The sequence below is a fragment of the Oratosquilla oratoria genome, chromosome 24 (genome assembly GCF_046742065.1).
Source record: "Oratosquilla oratoria isolate Oo_2021 chromosome 24, ASM4674206v1, whole genome shotgun sequence".
NCBI classification, from domain to species: Eukaryota; Metazoa; Arthropoda; class Malacostraca; order Stomatopoda; family Squillidae; genus Oratosquilla; species Oratosquilla oratoria.
The window spans coordinates 2626266-2646787 of NC_134800.1; the positions used below are offsets into that span (position 1 = coordinate 2626266).

The 20522-nt window shown below is 35.9% G+C and overlaps 1 protein-coding gene across 12 annotated transcripts; it reads right to left on the reverse strand.

Moving 5' to 3' along the window:
• Window positions 1–2111: 2111 nt before the first annotated feature.
• On the reverse strand, window positions 2112–20059 carry LOC143038371 (copine-8-like). Of its 12 annotated transcripts, none has more exons than XM_076207434.1 (8): window positions 19965–20059; window positions 16359–16472; window positions 14430–15014; window positions 7597–7732; window positions 4721–4835; window positions 4115–4348; window positions 2750–2928; window positions 2112–2602 (listed from the first exon to the last, which is right to left on the reverse strand). In XM_076207434.1, the coding sequence occupies exons 2-8, from the start codon at window positions 16412–16414 to the stop codon at window positions 2264–2266; spliced, it is 1644 nt and encodes a 547-aa protein (XP_076063549.1). In that variant the 5' UTR covers window positions 16415–16472; window positions 19965–20059; the 3' UTR covers window positions 2112–2263. The 12 variants fall into 12 exon arrangements, with proteins under 12 accessions (XP_076063549.1, XP_076063550.1, XP_076063545.1 ...); XM_076207435.1 differs by lacking the exon at window positions 19965–20059 and adding an exon at window positions 19908–19930; XM_076207430.1 differs by lacking the exon at window positions 19965–20059 and adding an exon at window positions 19430–19536.
• Between the last annotated feature and the right edge of the window lie 463 nt (window positions 20060–20522).

The following is a 20522-nucleotide window of genomic DNA, read 5'->3' on the forward strand; positions in this document are numbered from 1 at the left end:
ATCAATCAATCCACAGCCCCTGCTCTCTCTTGCAGAAGACCTATGGCCTCCGGGAACCTGGCAACATATAAAAAGATTATGCAATCAGTACCCTAAACAGGGGTGTACAAAAGCAACTAGGGCCAAACAAGGGGAATGGAGATTCCCCTTTCTGTGTATTTTTATGTGAAGTGTTCAGGCAGGCTTTGATTCTGTCACTTGTAATTACAAGGGAGAGAAGGCCACTGGTATAGACATTCTTACATTGAGCAGATGAACCAATAAGAAGAATGAGAAGAGAGCATCAATTTTGAATCTACTGCTCACAGGATTAAAAATAAATAAATGAATAAAATATGAACCAGTAGTTTATAAAACTGATCACATTTCACAGTTTGACAATATCATGAATGATATCTCAGCAAAGATGTACAAATATACAGGATGTAAATCATACGTCAAGAAAATCATACAGAACCTAGTGTCTTGGGCATTAAGTTGGAATGAGTAAAACAAAACTGATATGAACTTTATCATCTGTTTACCTACACCATCTACTTCTTATTAATTACCTTAATCTTCCTTAAAAATTACTCTAAAGTTTCTGTAGTGTCCCTTTAACTAAGTCTCCTGCCACTACATTGTTGTGTATGGTAAAAAATATGTGAACTATTCTGTCTACTACTGAACTGCCCTGCAGGTCAGTGCTACTAATTCAGTGGTTCTTAACCCAGAGTTCCTCGGAGTGCAAGTAAATTATTCCTTAGTTACCTGATAATAATAATAATAAAATAAAAAATATATATTCTTTAGTTACCCAAGGTAAAAAAAAAATAAAAATAAATAAATAAATAAAAAATCCAAAGAAATTATTCCTTAGTTACCCAAGGTAAAGGAGGAAAAAAAAAAAAAAAAATAAATAAAATAAAATAATAATAATAATAATAATAATGATAATAATAATCCTAGGAAACTATTCCCTAATTACCCAAAGTTAATTAAAAAAAAAAAAAAAAAAAAAAAAAAATCCAAGGAAATTATTCCTTAGTTACCCAAAGAAAAAAGAAAGAAAAAAAAATCCTAGTTACCCAGAAGGTATTTTAGGACCCTGAGCCTGATTGCATTACAAATTTGAGTGGGAGAGAGAGGCTACATAATTTTAATTGGGGATACAAGGAAGACAGGTTAAGAACCATCTATCTCACCCCAAATTCATGCTGGGTTATCAATATATCAGTACAGTGAGTTTTGTTTTCAATAGCTACATGTAAAGTTATAGAATTACTCCATGTTACTGTAGTTCTACACATGCTCAATTCACAATATGACATAAAAAATCAGGTAGTGTTGTATATCTTAAAATATCTTATACCAACCTCTTTCGTAAAGCGATCAAGGTCAATCAATGTGTTTCTACAAATTATTTCTCGTTCTATCAAGTGGCACTTTTATGTTAAGTCCTTCGACTATTTGCTGGGCAAGGTTTGTGAGCAGTGTGCTGGTGAAGCTGCTTTCTCTGAATCTGTATTGATCTAACGACACGGGTATGTGTACTTTGATTATATCTCGGATCAAAGTTACCGCCAGTTTACGTGCAGGAGAGAGGAGACAGAGACGGATCTGTAGGATTCTCTGGAGGCTTGTTTGATTTTAGGATGTTCTCTTGTCCATGTTGTAGGTGATGTACATGTATGTGTGTGTGATTCACCATGGTCTTGGATCATTTGTTGGACTCATGATTGACAGCTATTTCCCTCCCGGAAGAGAGCTCAGAGCTCATATATGACCGATCTATGGGTAATGCTGTGACCTCACACATACATACACTCCCACCCCCCCCACCCATGAGAGTTGGAGAAACAACTCGCAGAGCAGTGATACTGCAATTATTTCAGCCCTGGGCAGGATTTGAACCCAGACCGCCGTAGTGGTGGCCGGGAACTCTGACCACTGCACCAATGAGTGTGTGTGGATGTGCACAATTACAATTACGTTAATACATATGTACTCTACCCATAATGCATCACACTGATGCAAATGTTTCTCAATTGCTGTTGCACTAATATATTTAAAAAAAAAAAAAAAAAATCTTTATTTCAAAATAACAACAGTGTAAAGAAATAAAATAAATGTTCAATAATGAAGAATATATTTGTGCTGTTTTGATTTGCAATGGAACATGGACAGGTGTCTTCAGCACTACATGGGTATGTATACGAGTTGTTTTGTGACATCTTTACCCAAACAAATGCACACACACTGCCACATGCACACACACTGAGAATTATGATAAGTTTATCATATTAGGATCTAAGGAAACATTTTTCCTCCCTTCTAAGGATGATTTAGGGCTTATGCCATTTGTCTTCATATACGAAATAACCTGTTGTGGGATTTCTGCTAAAACTTCTCTCGCAAGCTTCTGTCCAGAAGACAAAGGATCTGGTCCACTTTTGAGGAAATCCCTGAAGGCCACAAATTGTACAATGTCCCTCGATGCATATCGCCCTCGACTGGAAAGCTTTACTACGTCCCCATCGAGGACTTCCATGGCAGCAAAGTCGGCATCCCCGACTCCAACAATGATTATGGAGAGAGGAAGGGATGAAGCATTCACAATGGCCTAGAAACAAAAAATAGATAGATAAAAAAAAAAAAAAAAAAAAAAAAAAAAAAAAAGAGGTGTACAAAAAACAAGATTCGTTGATTCAAAATAAGACACTAATAACACTAAGAAAAGTGTTAGAAATACATAAAAAAAAACTCTTACCTCTTTTGTTTGTGGCATATCAGTAATAATACCATCAGTCAAAATGAGTAGAAGGAAGTATTTGTCCCCAGTGCGATGTGCATTCGCAAATCTGGCAACATGATTTATGATGGGAGCAAAGTTTGTGGGACCGTACAACTGCACGCGACTAAGGCAGGCATAATAAGCATCAACCACACCTGTGACAGAATAAATAAAAGGGTCAAGAAATGACATAACATAGTTTCATTACAGTAAAAAGAAGGGAGAGCAAAGAAGAAAGATGTAAAAGGGTGATGATGATGATATGGTTTAATGTCACACACTCCCCTCTATCGGGAGGCTAGGACGGTGCCCCTCACAGAGGGCTTTGTAGCGTGGAATTTAATGAACCATGCCCTTGGCTCAACTTCGCTGGTGGCAGGATTCGAACCGACCTCACCTCGACCTTTGCCGCAAGTAACGATGCCCTAACCCGCTCAGCCAGCGAAATTAAAATAACACAAGTTTCATTACTGTAAAAAGGAGAGAAAAGACAAGATAAATGGGTAAGAAACTAAAATAACATATTTTCATTACAGTAAAAAGGAGGGAAGGAGAGAGACAAGGCATACTATGAATTTGGCTTGTTCTTGTAAAACTTACTTCAGTTTTAAGTTAACACACAGAACTACAGTGTATTTTCCAATAAAGAAGAAGTATCAAGATGTTTCAAGAATCTCTTGGTAGATGTCTGATATGGTTTAACATCACAAACTCCTCCTGTCAGAAGGCTAGGAAGGTGCCCCTTTCAGAGGACTCTGTAGCATGGAATTTAATGAACCATGCCCTTGGTCCAACTTCGCCGGTGGCAGGATTCGAACAACCATCCCCTCAACCTTCGCTGCAAGTAACGATGCTCTAACCTGCTCAGCCAGTGAGATCTAATCTACCTATTATACTGAGACTTCTTCCCCATTACTTGGGATGTAACCAACCAAGGCACACACCCAGCCTAATACCCAGTCCACATACATCCATTCTGCCACAATGTATCCCATGTTGTATGTAGTAAATGGAGACTAAGTTGTACAGAGTGATGGGATTTGGGATCCTGCTCTCAGCATATTTCTCCTAGTCAAGGCATCTTATCAAACTAAGAAAATACAAGAAGCAGAATATTTAGAGGTTGTCTCAACCCTGTAAATCATATATATATATATATATATATATAATGTATATATATATATATATATATATATATATATATATATACACATGTGTGTGTGTAAATCATATATACATACATATATCAAAGGCTTTTTCCCCCTTACAAGGGAGGTAGCCATGAATGCATTTAAACTAGATAGAAGGGTTAACTACAAGATTGCACATTCATATTCTCACCTTGTACTCTTTCACAGAATGGGTTAGTTGGATTCCCGTTGACAAAGAACTCATGGGACACCTGAGAGTAATCTGGAGGCATATTAGCACCGAAACCAAGGACGGGAAAGAATTTATCATCATCGTAATCTTCAATTATTTCGCCAACAGCCCGGATGGCACGCACATACTGATTTGGCATCTCAGGATGAAAGAAGTGAAGTGAACTCTGACTCTTCGGATCTCCGTTTGAAGCTGAAAATTAAAATGCACACCAATTAACTATGAGTAAATTCAATTTACTAAATTTTTCCATTAGGAAATATATATATATTTATATATATATATGCAAGGTAACCACTTTAGAAAATAAACAAACAGAGCAGAGCACTTTCATATATTACATCTTCAGTATGATTTACACTGAAGCTGTAATATACAAAAGCGCTCTGCTCCGGTTTTTTTCTTTTCTAAAGTGGTTACCTTGCATTTATAAAACACACATTCCCAGTGTTTTTATTGCATATATATATATATATATATATATATATATATATAAATATATATATATATATATATACACACACACATATATATGGCTTTAGAGTACTGAGAGCTTAGTCATACCTGTGAAATCTATTGCAATAAATGCATTCATTTCTGTTCCCCCTTTGATGTAGTCAATAAAGGAGTAGACAGCTTTCACTTGCACCATATTGACGATGACCTCTCCTCTCTTCTTCTGCAAGCAAAGATTGCAATGCACTCAGAGAACATATGACATAATGCAATTCTTAAATGTGAGCTGATGAGAAACTGACATGGCCAGAAGGAATTTCTTCTTGTCTATTCTGTAAATTCTAGAGTGGATAAAAAAAGTGGGGATTGACAGAGATGACCCTTCTTCCGTAATAAGCTGAGATGGAAGGGACAACAAATGGAGAAATGCACGGGTGTGGAATGGGTGAAGGGGCTTTTTAATGTATGTACAGTATATATGGATGTTATTCTTGAAAGAGTACTAACAAAGTAAATAAAACATAACCAAGTTTCTATACTGTAACCAACAATGTTTATTTTGTAATTTGTGTGTGTTTATATATTTGGGATATACATGTGGTTTGGGATATACGTGTGAATGATATTTTGATGCAGCCTGAAGGGATTACTCCCTATCTTCTATTATTTCTGCATAAGGGGACAAAGAGGGGGGGGTTGCCGATTAAATGAAGCAGCCTTGCTGTGGGTGGGATACAGGGATGACCTGTCATCCATGAGGACCTAAGAGGGGAGGGAAGAAAGGGTGGTGGATGGAAGTGAAATGGGTGTATGCCAATTGACTTTGGCTACCTCCCTGGTAAAGGAAAAAAAAACCTTGGTATATAGATGGATAGTTTTTATATGGATGTGTTGTTAGGTACAAGGAGTAGGTTTTGATATATTTCTGACTTTTTTGCAGGAGTGGATTTTTTGTTACTTACTGTGGGCTATATTTATGTATTTAACCTAATTGTAGTATACACTATGCCTTACTCTGACAGAAGTGTAGGTTCACGGACTCTTGCAAAGAACTGCAGACCATTCATTCTCCACTGTTCTGGTGACAATTTCTATTTGTGTGTGTAGATGACGTATGGGTACTGCTTTGATACAGCTCATTATTGATCTTTAGGATTTATTTTGTATATACATGTGCCAAGGGCTTTTTCCCCCTTACAAATGAGGTAGCCAAAGTCAAAGGCATAAATCCACTCCCACCCATTTCATCCCCACATATTCCACTCCCACTCACCACCCCTCCCTCCCTCTTTTCTTGGCTCCTCCTGGATGATGGGATGATCATCCCTGCATCTTGCCCGCTGTTCTGGGTCAGAAGCAATGCAGCAAGACACAGCACATCCCCTCTATGTCCCCTCATGCAGAAAAATATATTTATTTTGTAGTGTTTCTTTTTAGGTTTCTTTACTTGACGAACCAGGCTATGGATGCAGAGTTTAGTGTTGTTTATATGAACTATTTATATACTGTAATGAGCATTGTTCTGGGAAACATATGTATCAGATGATGCTATGCGACAACAGGCACCACGTCCAGCTTAGAGTCAGCGAGAGTGAATCATTCACGGTCCCACAGTCCAGGAGGACCCAGTGCATAATCTCACAATTAATGCATTCAATACAGCAATCTTAACTCTCTTGCATATCAAGTCGGCATTTAACACTGCAGCAAGCCACAGAAAGGAATGCATTCTTTTATCTGCTTACAATTCTTCCACAGGCACCTTATCTAGAAGATCTGTATGTAGTCCTTCTCAGTCCTCATGCTGGCAGCACACAAATTCACTGTCCCCAGCTTCTTCTTAAACTTACCCACTCGAAATCCACCTTGAGTGTTTTCTCTATCACAACACCTGTGCAGGGTTGACAGAATATTTGTATCCTGTTTGTCACACTAGCAGAATGCCAACTGGAACCTGTCCACTTCTTGTTGCACAGAAACCCAATTTAACAATCTTGCATAGACTCATTTTTTTGTCACTTCAAAGCCCGAACTTTGGAAAAAAAAATACAGAATATTGGTGATTTAATGACTGCAAGAGCATGAGAGAGAGAGACAGAAAGAGGAAGAGGAAGACAGAGGGGATAAATGGACAGAGAGAGTGGGAGAGGGAGAGGGAGAGACAAAGAGAGAGACAGAGTTCATATCCTATAAGAGTATATACAGGTACAGTGAGACCTCTCATTAACGGACGTTAATTAGCTGTGTTTGCGGTGTTTTCGCTGTGTTTTGGAGTGGTTTTTGGGTGGCATAGTATTTACCTGGTTGTATTTACCTAGTTGTATTTTGCGGGAAGGGGAGCTATGCTCGTGGTGTCCCACCATTGTATCTTGCAATGTCTAGTTTGCTTTTAAACTCATGAATGGTTTTTGTGCATACTATTTCGCAAAAACCATTCATGAGTGACTGCACGCACTAAACAACAGCACCAAAAACACCGAAAACACAGCAAAAATACTGCAAACACAGCTAATTAATGTCCGTTAATGAGAGGTCTCACTGTATATAACAAGATGTGCAGGAAAACAAGTGAAGCACATATAACTCTGGAAATGAGGTAAGAACACTGACCGTGAACTGTAACCATCCACAATGATAGCTACAGATCAGTGGGTACAAAGTCTACGGATAACAGGGATAGATGTTGTAAGAGAGCGCTTTGGAAATTAAAGACTTGTGCTAGACTTGATCAAAAGCTTTGGACGTCTTGGGGAACAATACCAATAATGAAGTTCTCACCAAAGTCTCCCATACAACCAAAAGGCCAGACAAGAAAACAAGATCATGAACTCAGCATCATTTGTGGTAACCATATTGACAATCTCAGAGAGCCGTGTATTTATAGACATTTCAAAAACCTTTCTATGGAACATTATTGAACTAAGTAACCTACATGACTTATCATCCACCCTCTCAAAAGTAAGAAAAGCTAACACTTGACTAACCTTTCTATCATCCTCAAGTTCGTAAACATTACTTGGTCCAGGGCCTTCCATCAGTTTCCGCACCGTGGTGTAAAATTCCCCGATCAAGGAATGACATCCATTTGAATGAAAGTTCATGCACTTCACTTTTATGTTTCTGTAATAAGTATGATAAGAAATAAAGATACAAGCATTACTTCTTATGCTATCATAATATTTGTTGCCTCAAATTTCACCAATTGGGAACCTGCAGCCTCACAGCACCTGGCAGTAGTCCTCAGACCTTCCTAAAGATTTATCTGTGAAGTTACAAAGGATTACAAAGGCGGAGCATGCCGACAGGAGACCTTTTGATCCATATCTAGGTCGGATGCGAAAAAAAAAATCATATTAATAATAAAACAATAAATAAAAACTATAATAATGTAAATAACAAATAAAATACATAAATAAATGCATAGGTATAGTTAAATAATAAACAAACAGGTAAATAGTAAATAATAATAAATTGACATATAACTAATGATAAATGAAAATCAGACAGACAAATGATAACAAAACAAAAACAAATAATATAAGATAAATTATAATCATTACAGCATCTTACTTAGGTATTTATCTAACTGATTCTTAAAGCTTCGAACTGAACTACATTGCACTACCTGTGCAGGAAGTTTATTCCATTCATTTACTACACGGTTGGCAAAGTTGTTTCTACCTACTTCCAAATTGAATCTATTTCCGGACAGTTTGAGACCATTGTTTCTTGTCTGATTCTCATTCAATGTGAAAATTTTGTCACTTTTGATGTTGTCAATTCCCTTTAAAATCTTAAAGACCTGTATCAAGTCACCTCTGAGTTACACTGGATTGTTGTTTGTGTTGTACAGTGTCACCAAGCACCACCTTCAAGTGGTGACACTGACACTGCAGAAGGACATTCCCCCAAAAGAAACAACTCTATCTTTATACCAAAGGCTTTTCCGCCCATATAAGGGCAGTAACCAGCCAAGGCATGTACCCATCCCATTCTCATCTCTCACGCAATTGTTTCCCTTTCCTTTTATCTCCCCAGATGAGAAAAAACACCCAAACAGTATATAGAAGTCCTTACAATCCCCCCATCTTCACCCAGAGAGCGTGTAAGAACGTAAGAATGGAGGAGACTGCAAGAAACCATAAGGCCTACACTATTAAGTCCCTCAGGGTTGTATCTCTTAAAGAAGGGAAGAGTGTTCTTGAGTTATGAAGAATGGCAGCTGAGATATTTCTCGCATATGTCCATCCTACAGGACCACTACTTGTACACTCACCACTGGTCTCTTAAGCTGACATAAACTACAATGAAAATCTGGCTGATGACACAAAAGAAATAGAAAAGTATTTACATAACTCTGCCATCACTCCGTATCTATTCACAGATAAAGCTAAATAAACAAACACACCATGCAAATGACGTAAACGAAACAGCCCCACACACTATAGGGAAAAAACAACAAAATTTCATACCTGAGATAGCCTTCCTAATAAAAGAACAGATACATGATAATTAGTAGTGATGTACCGAAGCTTCGGTATCGGTAAATATCGGTTTATTTTCAAGCTATCGGTATCGGTATATATCGGTAAAATAGAAGGTATCGGTATCGGTATTGAAAAATAAATACCGATACCGATACCGATACCTTGAGAGAAAATTTAAGTTAAATTACTTTCATTCATGAAACAAATAAATAATTATATAAATATATAAAGTAAAGGGTGTCTTTCACGCCATGTGGTTGTGGAATCATTTGCGTCTTATGTAAGAAGAGAAGAGAGCTAGCTGATGGCTATTATCCTATTACCCTTTTCGATCTCATTCTTAATATTTATTTATTGTAATTATTTATTTATATTTAATATTTGAACTTGCATTTTTCAGATAGTCAATATTGTGATAAATTTATTAAATTACAATTAGAATTGCCAGAATTAGCAATAATGCCTAAGTCAAAGCAAAGTGTTATATGGAATCTAGTGACAGTATGCAAAGATGATTCTTCAAAAGTATCCTGTAATTTCTGTAATACAATATTAAGCAGAGGAGGAATAAACAGGCAAACCCAAACAACAACAAATATTAGAAAGCATCTTCAACATAAACATCCTGATGAGTTTGGAAATGCCGAATTGGAGCAGAAAAAAGCAGCTGAATCAAACCCAACACTTGCCTCATTCTTAAATGTTCCACCTACCAAAAAGCTAAAAATTTCAACTTCTAGTCAAAGTCAAACAGGCTGTTCAAGTGCAAAACAGGTATCTCAACAGCCAACTCTTGAAGCTACTCTCCAGTACAAAAAGATTTGGGACATCAACAGTGCTCCAGCAAAAGAGGTACACAAATATATTGCTGAAATGATCACATTTGATTGTCAACCTATATCTATTGTAGAAGATCTGGGATTTGCTAGGCTCCTTAATCACTTAAAACCAAACTATAAGATCCCAAGCAGGAAATACATCTCTAACACAACTATCCCAGAGCTTTATGAAAAAGTGCACAATAAAGTACAAGGCATTGTGAGCAATGCGCAAAATATCAGTTTGACGACAGATATATGGACCAGTTTGTCCAATGATTGCTTTATGAGTGTAACTGGGCATACTCTCACCAAAGACTTTGTCAAGGACACCATTGCATTGTCTATTAAACCATTCCCTGAAAAACACTCTGCCAAAAACATTGCAGATTTGATTGATGAAGTAATAGAAAACTTCAAAATACCCTGTCATAAGATACATTTCATATCTCATGATAATGCATCTAATGTAACAAAAGCTGTCAATGATTCACAGTATCTGAGCCTACCTTGTTTCTTGCATACATTGCAGCTTGTTATCAATGATGCAGTTTTTGAACAACGTGTTGTAATAGATATTATTGGAATGTGCAAGTCTATTGTAACCCATTTCCATCATTCACCTCAAGCTTCTCAGAAACTACTAGAGCTACAAAAAAGACACAATTGCCCTCAACATAAGCTAAAACAAGACGTTGCGACAAGATGGAACAGCAAGTATCACATGCTCAAAAGAATATATGAACAAAAAGCAGCACTTGTCAATTACTGCATGGATGTACCTGGTCTTCCATCAATTGATGCAAATAAATGGAGCATCATAGGAAAATTACAAGCACTCCTGAAAAGCTTTGATGATATAACTGTTAGGTAAGTACAATTTTTAGTTATTTGATTCACTTTGAAATAGCTATAGGTCTGATAACGTTGTGAATAGGGTTGCAACCTGAAAAAAAAAAAAAAAAATCGGAAAAAACTTTTTCATGAAAAAAACAGACCTTTAAACATGTTTGTAAAGATAAATAGAATAAGAATAAGCCCAAAGTTCAATGAATCAATAGGCTCATTAGCTAACTTTTATTTCAGAAAGTGTAGAATATACTTCTTGAATCTTGAGCAGGTATCACAGTCTACTCATTGTCTCATTCTAATGATCATTCATTTGTGCATTCATTCATACTTTAAAAAATGCTCAACAAGCAAACCAGTAGGCAATAAATAGCCTTACAAAAAGATGCACAAGATGAGTTGCTATTGCTAAAGCCTAGAAATTAAATAGGGCCTAGTAATAAAATAATATCTTCGCAGTTACCGGTAGAACAAAGTAGTGATCTCATCTAGTTACAAAAAGGGTATTTTATTCCACGTTACTATTTTCCAGGTTCATAATATAAGTACAACAAAAAGCATGCCAAGGGTCAAAAGTTTTGACCCTTGGCATGCTTTTTGTAAATTAAAAATAATGATGTAACAGGGGTTTTGACTCAAAACCCCTGTTACATCATTATTTAAAGAAGTAGATATTTCATTTGTTTTCATGATATTTCAGACTTAACAAACTTATTTGTTATTTCATTAACATTTACCTTTATTCTAAACGTCTAAATCATTTTTAATTTACAGATTGAGTTCACGTGAAGCAAATTCTTCAGACGTAATTCCCGTTGTTAAAATCATGGAACGCAACATTCAAAAGGCTTCAAATGCTCCAAACTTTTCTGGACTAGGTATGTATAATATTAATATACCGTAAACTGGGGCTACTTTGACACATTTTTCATTTTAAACTCTGCGACGCCAAGCAGCTTCGTTTAAATAATTAATAATTCAATTCATTTTAAACTGCTGGCATATTTCAATGGATTAACCTAAAAGAAATATTAAGCATTTAAATTAAAATTATGATCTATATGAGTACTTTTCTTATCTGAAATGGAGTGCCCCCCAGCTTCGTTCGTATGGCGGCCATCTTGAAAAAACCTACCTGTCAAAGTTACCCCCATACTGGGGGAAACTTTGACACCCCTAAGAAAGTTGTTTTTTACAGTTGTGGATGAATAAAACAAGCAGTTTATAACACAAAGGCGAACTTGCAGTTATCCTTTTCCTTCTGTGTTATACTTATTTACTTGAACTAAAATTTTCCAAATTAAAAAAAAAATTGTGGGTTCTTACTATTTCAGTTTCCTCCTGAGTATCTTAAACTAGATTGAACTAGAACAAAGTTAAATAGTTGAATAGATCAGGAATTTAGTCTAGTTTCATAATGAATAAAGAAATAAAAATTTGCAACAAAAATATAAAAAAAAAAAAAGCTAACAGTCAACTTAAGAATTCTGAAATAAATAGAAATGTAGACCTATACAAAGTACAAAAAAATTACTTAGATTTTTAAATTTACAGCTACTTTATAGTGCTCATAAATTAAAATTATAATAAAAATTGTTACTGCCATTACAAATTCACAATGTTTTGTTTTTCCCTTAGGATCAACAATAACTGCCTTGCAAAACGCAATGAAAGAGAGATTCAAGAAATACAAGGAAAATGAGAATCTTATAATTGCAACCTTCTGTGACCCCCGCTATAAAGATATTATTCTAAATAATGATGAAGAGGCTGCTGTGGAACGAATGATAATTTCAGCCTATTTGAAACACAAAGCAAACATAGATGAAGCAGTGGCAGGTACATGTACGTCATCAAGTGAAGAAGAACTAGAAGCAGAAGGCAGTAAGGGAGATGATGGGAGTGGTGAGACTGGTGACATAGACATGACGCACTTCGAGTTTAGCTTCTCTAGTACACTAGATGAAATTCAGAATGAAGAAAGGAGTAAGAAAAAAGAAGAAAAAGGAAAATGTCTCACAAGAAAGAACTCCAGGATGAAGCTTTTGGAAGACACTGTCCGAGTTGAGCTTCTTTAATACAAATCAAGTAGTATGAGTATGAAGGATGATGAAGACCCTGTTAATTGGTGGAAGGCAAACCATTCTAAATATAATGTGTTAGCTACAATAGCTAACAAGTATTTGTCTTCCCCCCCTTCTTCAGTGGAGAGTGAAAGAGTTTTTAGCATTGGGAGGAATGTCTACACACCCCACAGGAACAGACTAAAACCTGAGATGGGGGAAATTTTAATGTTCTGCAATTTTAATTTGAAAGTTTTTCTGTTTAATGTGTAAATCGTTTGAATTTTATTTTTCAGTTTTTTTTTTGCCACTTAATTTTCTACTTTCTATAAATATCATATAGCTATGGATTATGGAATTAAAACTTTGAAAGCCAATAGATTGTTTTTAATTGTTTCCAAATTGGAAAAAATTAATTAGTGATGTGCCAGAACCAAAATTTTTACCGATACCGATATTTTTTTTAGCATTTTAAGCATTTTATTTTTTAGCAAAGTAGGGACTACTTGGATATTGGAATGGAAAATTTTCATTCCAATATCCAAGTAGTCCCTACTTTACTCCTAGCTCCTACTTTACTGTCCTTCCCTGCAAATTAAAATCATAAATTTAAAGAAATAAATTTTTAAAATTGAATTTGATATATAAAATTAAGAAGTATATATCGGTATCGGTATCGGTAACCCATTAAATTCCTGTATCAGTATCGGTAAAATGCTAAAAAAAAAATATATATCGGTATCGGTATCGGTAAAAATTTTGGTTCTGGCACATCACTAATAATTAGAATGAAGGAACTAAGATAACTTTCATACCTGAGATAGCCTCCCTAATAAAAGAACAGATACATGATAAACATAATGAAGAAACTAACAGGACAAGGTAAAAGAATAGTTACCATCTGTGATATAAACCATGAACTTTTTCCCCCTTTTAAGAAAGGTAGCCAAGTCAAAAACACACACCCACTCTCATCAACCCCCCTTGTTTCCCTCTTATCTTAGCTCCTTGTGGATGAAGGGTCATCCCTGTGTCCTGCACACTGCCTGGGTCAGAAATAATACAGCAAAAATAAGTATGCATAGTTACAATGACTAAATATCACAAACACATCAAGAGGAAAAAAAAAAAAATCATTCTCTCACATGTGAAGTAGTTAGAGCAACAAAGAACAAACTATCATCACCAAAACAACCCATGGCAGTGGACAAGATGCAGGGATGACCCGTCATCCAGGAGGTGCCAAGATGTGAGGGAGGGAAGAGGGTGAAGGGGAGTGGAGTGGTCTTTTTATGTCTTTGTTTTTTGGCTACCTCCTTTATAAGGGGGAAAAAGCCTTTGGTATGTATGTACCAAAACAACAATGCTATCTCATAAACAAGAAAAGAAATGATAAAACTGGAAAATAACAAAAGAGATACACATGGTAAAACTAGACACAGAAGCTACCTTACCAATACCAGATAATCTTACTCAATCTATAAGTTTTATGTCATAAACAAAAATGTATATATACTGACTGAACTATCTCAATTAATCATCTGGTGCACAAACTTAATTTGGCATATCTATTAATGCAAATAATGAAAGAATATCATACCTGTCATAGTCCCCATTGCAGAAAGAATACAGAGGAACGGAAAATTCTTTCCACACAGGGTCTTGTCCTTTCAAGTGACGGTCATTGGTCCGGTAAGCAAGCGTGAATGTGCCACTCTCGTTGGCCTTGTAGAACTCCAGGAAAGGACGATTGGAACTAAACCATCCGATCTTAGGATGGTTTTTACCAACCAGTTGCATGGTCAACTCCTCTCTGCAAGCTCCAACTTCTTCCGTTATCAATTTAATCGTTCCACATTTTGAACTTGAGTAGCCTAGATTAGTTAATGGTTTTTCTAGTTCATAACTTGAGACAAGTAGGCCCAATGTACATTCCAATGACCCAAGAAAATCATGATTACTTATGTGTGCATTGTTACTATCTACATCATACACACAAAATTTCAACTTTTGTTGTTCTTCAAAGCGATACGTAATTTTCACTTTTGTGGAAAATTCAGGGTTTAATGTGTTCTCGATGCACTCTGTACGTTTGAACTCTGTCCACTCTCTGCTACCAAAGGGCTGATGATAGACGATACACATCGGATCTGATTTTGAGAATACATCTGCATCCACAAGGTTTCTGAAAAAGTCGAACAAATTTTGTTATCGAATTGATTCTGGTAAACAGGGCCGAGGTCATTTCAATTCTGTCAAATCAATTCAATTCTGATTTAGAATAAATGTTTCTGGTGTGATTCAGTTTAACCCCGTGCACTTCCCCCTATCAAGATGCTGGGACAGTCCCCCTTACAGAGGACTTTGTATAAAATAAATGTTGAATTAATAAATGCTAATCCGATTCAATTCATCCATATATAAACAGGTACACATATCACCCTACACTAATCCAATAATCCATTCACTGTACATTCCATCTCAGCTCCTTGTGGATGTCGGGTCATCCCTGACCTATGCTCAGGTCAGAGGCAATGTAATGAGACTGTCAGACCTAGTTTAACCCCCATTACTTCATTACATGAAGCTCACTGGCCGTGCGGGTTAGGGCATTGTTACTTGCAGCAAAGGTCAAGGGGATGGTGGTTCGAACCCTGCCACCGGCGATATTGGACCACACTATTAAGTCCTCTGTAAGGGGCACCATCCTGGCCTCCCTATAAGGGAGGGGGGGAGTTTGTGACGTTAAACCATATCACGTCATTACATGGCAACTCTACCCCTTTCATCCACTCAAGAAATATAAGTACTGGTAATGTATATGGAACAGACAAGAGGAAATCCCATTCATTCATTTCAATCTCTATTTCATTCATAAATAAAAAGAAATTTTACTCCTTTTCAGTTCACAGCTTTTCAATTTCAATTTGGTCCAATTGATTATGGTTGATATGTCATTGAATTAAAACATTTTGAATTCAAAATTATTATACCCCAGCCAGTAGATATGATATAGTAAAAAAGAGATGATCTGAAAAACTTGAATTATTCAACTTTTCCATCACAGCCGAAGCTCTCTCCCTATACACTTCAGCTAGTCTTCTTCCACTTTTTCATTTCAGGAAAGCTATTCAATTAAGTTCTCATTCTAGAGAACAAAATATGATTCAAACTAAGGTGTAACTGTGTAAATATGACTAGTTTCATGCCATACACACATAAAATGTTAAGCTTGATATATAATTTTTTGGAGGTTTTTCAAACAAACAGTTTCAAAGATGATTTGCATTCTTTGAAGCACTAGTATATGCAACCAAGAATGAGCAAAAACATAATATAAACACACATACATTACACAAATAAAAATCTAACTATGATAATTAGAAAATAAGGCTATAGCCCAAGTTGGAATTATATATATATTTGAAGCTAAGTATGATCAATGGAAGAGTAAGAGATAGGACCCAACAAATGTTGCTTCTTTTCCATATACTATAATTAGGTACAATTAGGTAAACACAGTACCAACCTGCACGATATGGAGATCTCTACAAGGGAAGTTGGTGTACCAGCTGAGCCAGCCATTGCTACCAATCTACAGGTTTGTCTCGGCTACCTTTCAATCACTACAAAATAATCTCAACTGTAATTTAAAAAAAAAAAAAAAAAAAAAAAAAAAAAAAAAAAAAAAAAAAAAAAAAAAAAAAAAAAAAAAAAAAAAACATACATATGTATTATGTATTACAATACATTATTACAAGGGTTGCAGGTCTCAAGGCCTTGGAATGTAGTAATTCAGGCTACGGCTCAAGTCTAATGCCTTCTGGCCTGCCTTGCATTAATTTTATATAAAATAAGCATGTGCTTAGGACCCCAAAGTGCTTTTTCTAGTGTCAGATATTCATTGGACTGCAGTACAAATACTGCTGATGAATCAGAGATGACAGAAAAAGTTATATATATATATATATATATATATATATATATACATGTTTGATTGAATACGACAGCATTCTGGAAGTTGTTGAATTTCTTTCTTGTATTTTCTATTTTTCTAATTAAATTCTTCCCTTGAATAGGGTGGGCATAGACCAATTCATTATACTTCTCCATTTTATTGCACAACGTTTCGTCTTTAATAAGACATCTTCTGGTATTTCTGTTTAAAGATACAATAGATATTTATGATACTAGTCTGAATTACATTGATTATTACACATTAACAATTTATATCATATCTTACAATTGCATTTACATTTTAAATTTGAATGAATAATAACTCTAAAGATAATATTATTGATAATAATAATGATAATAATAATATTAAAAACTACTTCTTGCCTTAGGTGAAAAGGATGGGGAGTCGGCTACAAAGTAAGCCGCGGTGACCTTCTCCTATGGAGGTGTGAGGAGATTAGCGGATTACCCGTGACCTCTGCCCTTTTAAATGGTTCAGAGACCTGATGAGGAGAGGGGGTGTGTGGAGGGGGTGGGGGAGGAGGAGGAGGAGGAGGGAGAGGAGAGGGTGAAGCTGAGGAGGAGGGGGTGGTAGAGGCGGAATGTTGCAATTTTTGGTTATACAATTTTTGGTTATACAAGGGGATATTAGATAATAGGTCGCATTGCAAATTGATGGAAGGGGCTTTTTCTCTAATGTATATAGATTCTAAGAGCTGGAGTTTTCTTGAATTATAATGGTGTCCAATGATTTTAGTATTTTTAGATATTAAATCTCTTGTGGTTACTATGTTGTGGCATTTCTTAAGGTGTTCTTTTATCGCCCCCGTTATATATATATATATATATATATATATATATATATATATATATATATATATATATATATATGTACAACACTGAATGAGTCCCAGTGATTAGAGATACATTTTAACAGCCACAATGCAATTTAATTCCAAGCCATCAACATCGAGAGAACTCGGCAGTACCACGTTTCAATTTCTGTTGTGGCCTCCATTGGGTCTCCTGATGTTGATGGCTTAGATTTAAAGTGCATTGTGGTTGTTAAAAACAAAACAAAACAAAAAAAACATATATATATATAAAATGACCAATTACAAAGGTTCTAGTTGTCACTTTCCTCCAAGATTTTTTTTTTGCTTTAAATCTTTACAAGAGAAACTCACTCTATCTTACTCTTATTTACTTTACTGACACAGAAAAACACTGTGAAAGCATTCAAGTCCCCCTACAATACAAACCCAGGAAAATAAGAGGTGGAGATGGAGATATACCAATGGTAAACGACAGCTTAGAGACAAAGTCATAAGGGACAGCAAAAGTAAAAATTAACAACTCAACATTACTCTATAAGCAGATATTTGTCTGACATTGACATTAGCTATTGGGCTCTGGTCTGCAGGGATAACTCTAAAATCCCTAAAATACTGACAGCATACAACTATACTGTCAATACCACAGAATGGGGAATAATACAAAAGCTCACACATAAAGCACTTCAAATCTGTTTTATAAAAGCTCAGAGAAGTTATCTTAACCACTTCAGTATGCCATATGAACAATGCATCACACTACTTGCATTATAAAACATAAAGCGGCTGCTGTATTACTCATTCTCTTTTACTCTGAGTAATAATAAACACAGCAAATATGATCAAACCAGTTCACAAATTCTGGGGGGTAACTCATGTACAACTACGAAAAAAAATATAATCAAGACGCCAATGCTGGCATCCTCATGTGCTCACACCTCATGATGCCTACATAGGCGTCATCGTACCAAAGTGGTTAAAATAAATTACACTCACATCGACACTCATATTTTAAAAGTGATGACAAATGTTATGTCTACTTTAGTACTACACAACAGGTGCCAGTGACGGAGTTGTGCTTAGCAATGCACCCATGACTCTTATTATGGCAATGGAATGTGACAAATGTCAATGGGGTTGTAGCCTATCTCAATCATATCCATACCAGGTGGAATTTTTCCTTTCACTTTGTCCAGTACCAAGTTATGTCTTTCATCTCTGTGGTACTCCCTTAGGAGTAGACTAAAAGGACAGGAAATGTCAATCTAGTTGGAAAATTTCTTTGAAACTACTCCCATTTGTAATTTTATATCATAAAAATCACTCATGTCCTAAAATCTTTGTACAAAACGAAAACTGATACAATTTTAAGGGTTATTCACTTGAAAATGGTAATCCGAGAGACTGTTTTAACCAATAGCTCTTCTATCGAAAGCAGTTATCACTGTCGGACCCAATCAAAGTAATTCACCACAATAAACGGGCGTAGTCAAACTTCTATACCCGGTATGATTTATCATTGCTAGTTTTCAGGAAAGAGACTGTGACAATTATTGCATTGATATGAAAATTTGGCATATCCAAATTTATAACTGCATTTTGGATCACAAAATTGAATTTTATCTCTATGCCTACAATTTGCGCTTGTCACACTCACATGCAACAATTTTTTTATTGTGCTGGTATTATTTACTTAGTGTTGGCACACCCGACTGGGCAATGGGCACTTCTCGGTGATGTGTCTGCGTTCTACTTGGTTATACGATAACTCATTGCCAAAACCCTACCTAGATAAACTAAAATAGCTTACATTATCAGTAAACCAATGCACTCAAATGATCGGATCACACGATTGATGCTCATAAACCTATGTACACTGCACACCCACTTTGTCATACGAAAACAAATTAGTTGTCGTACATCTGGCATCAATGCACACGCTACGATAATGAGGCGTAGTATTTACAATTAGATAGATAGATAGATAGATAGACTTTATTTGGCAATAAATCAATGTACATGAAGTGCAAATAATGACAAGAACACATAGTTCGAAATAATAAATGTAAATTGCCGAGGATAACACAAAAAGCATGAACGCTTATTTCCATTGTGGTAAATATTGTGGTAAATATTATTGTACAGGATTGACGTTTCGCACACATATTCATTATGTTTGTTTGCTCCACTCCCTGATCTCTGCCCTAGCTCTTTCCATGAAAATAACAGGCTTTATAGGCTATGTTTAAGCAATCACGACATGGAATGTTGCCATCATCTGTAATTACCCAAATCAAATTTCTTATAGAGGTTTTTCATATCAAAAGGGTTTAAAGCAGCCTTACTACAGGGTGCTGCCACCATCTGTATAGAATTGTTTGCAGTCAATGATGTACCAACGAAATGGTGGGAATGTCTATCTACTACATCTTCATTAAATCGACAACTGATTAGATAAGCAATGGGCCATTTTCACCTCAGAAAAGTGACAATTTACCAACAGAATTAAAAATTAAAAGACAAATTAAAATTGAAGAAGAAAATGGACCTAGAAAAGCTTGACTTCTGAAGACTCAAAAATAATTGGAAACGAGTTGATATTAATACAATGACTACATTTTACAATACAATTTGCTGTCGATAATCCACCAGTGCTTTTATCACTAAGTACAATACTGATTCATGAAGAAGTTTAAAGTAATATGAGGGGATCTGGTTCCAGTTGTCAGGTCTTCATATGTGAAAAGATGTAACGAATACAGCTGAAGTTGACAGAGATCTCGAGTCCAGTCCAGAGACTGAGTGACGGCCCCTTAGGGTTGCACCTATTGAGACAGGTCAATGGACATTTTTGCTGACCATCTTGCGCAGGGCCATCACATGTAGTATTCCCACTTGAGTCG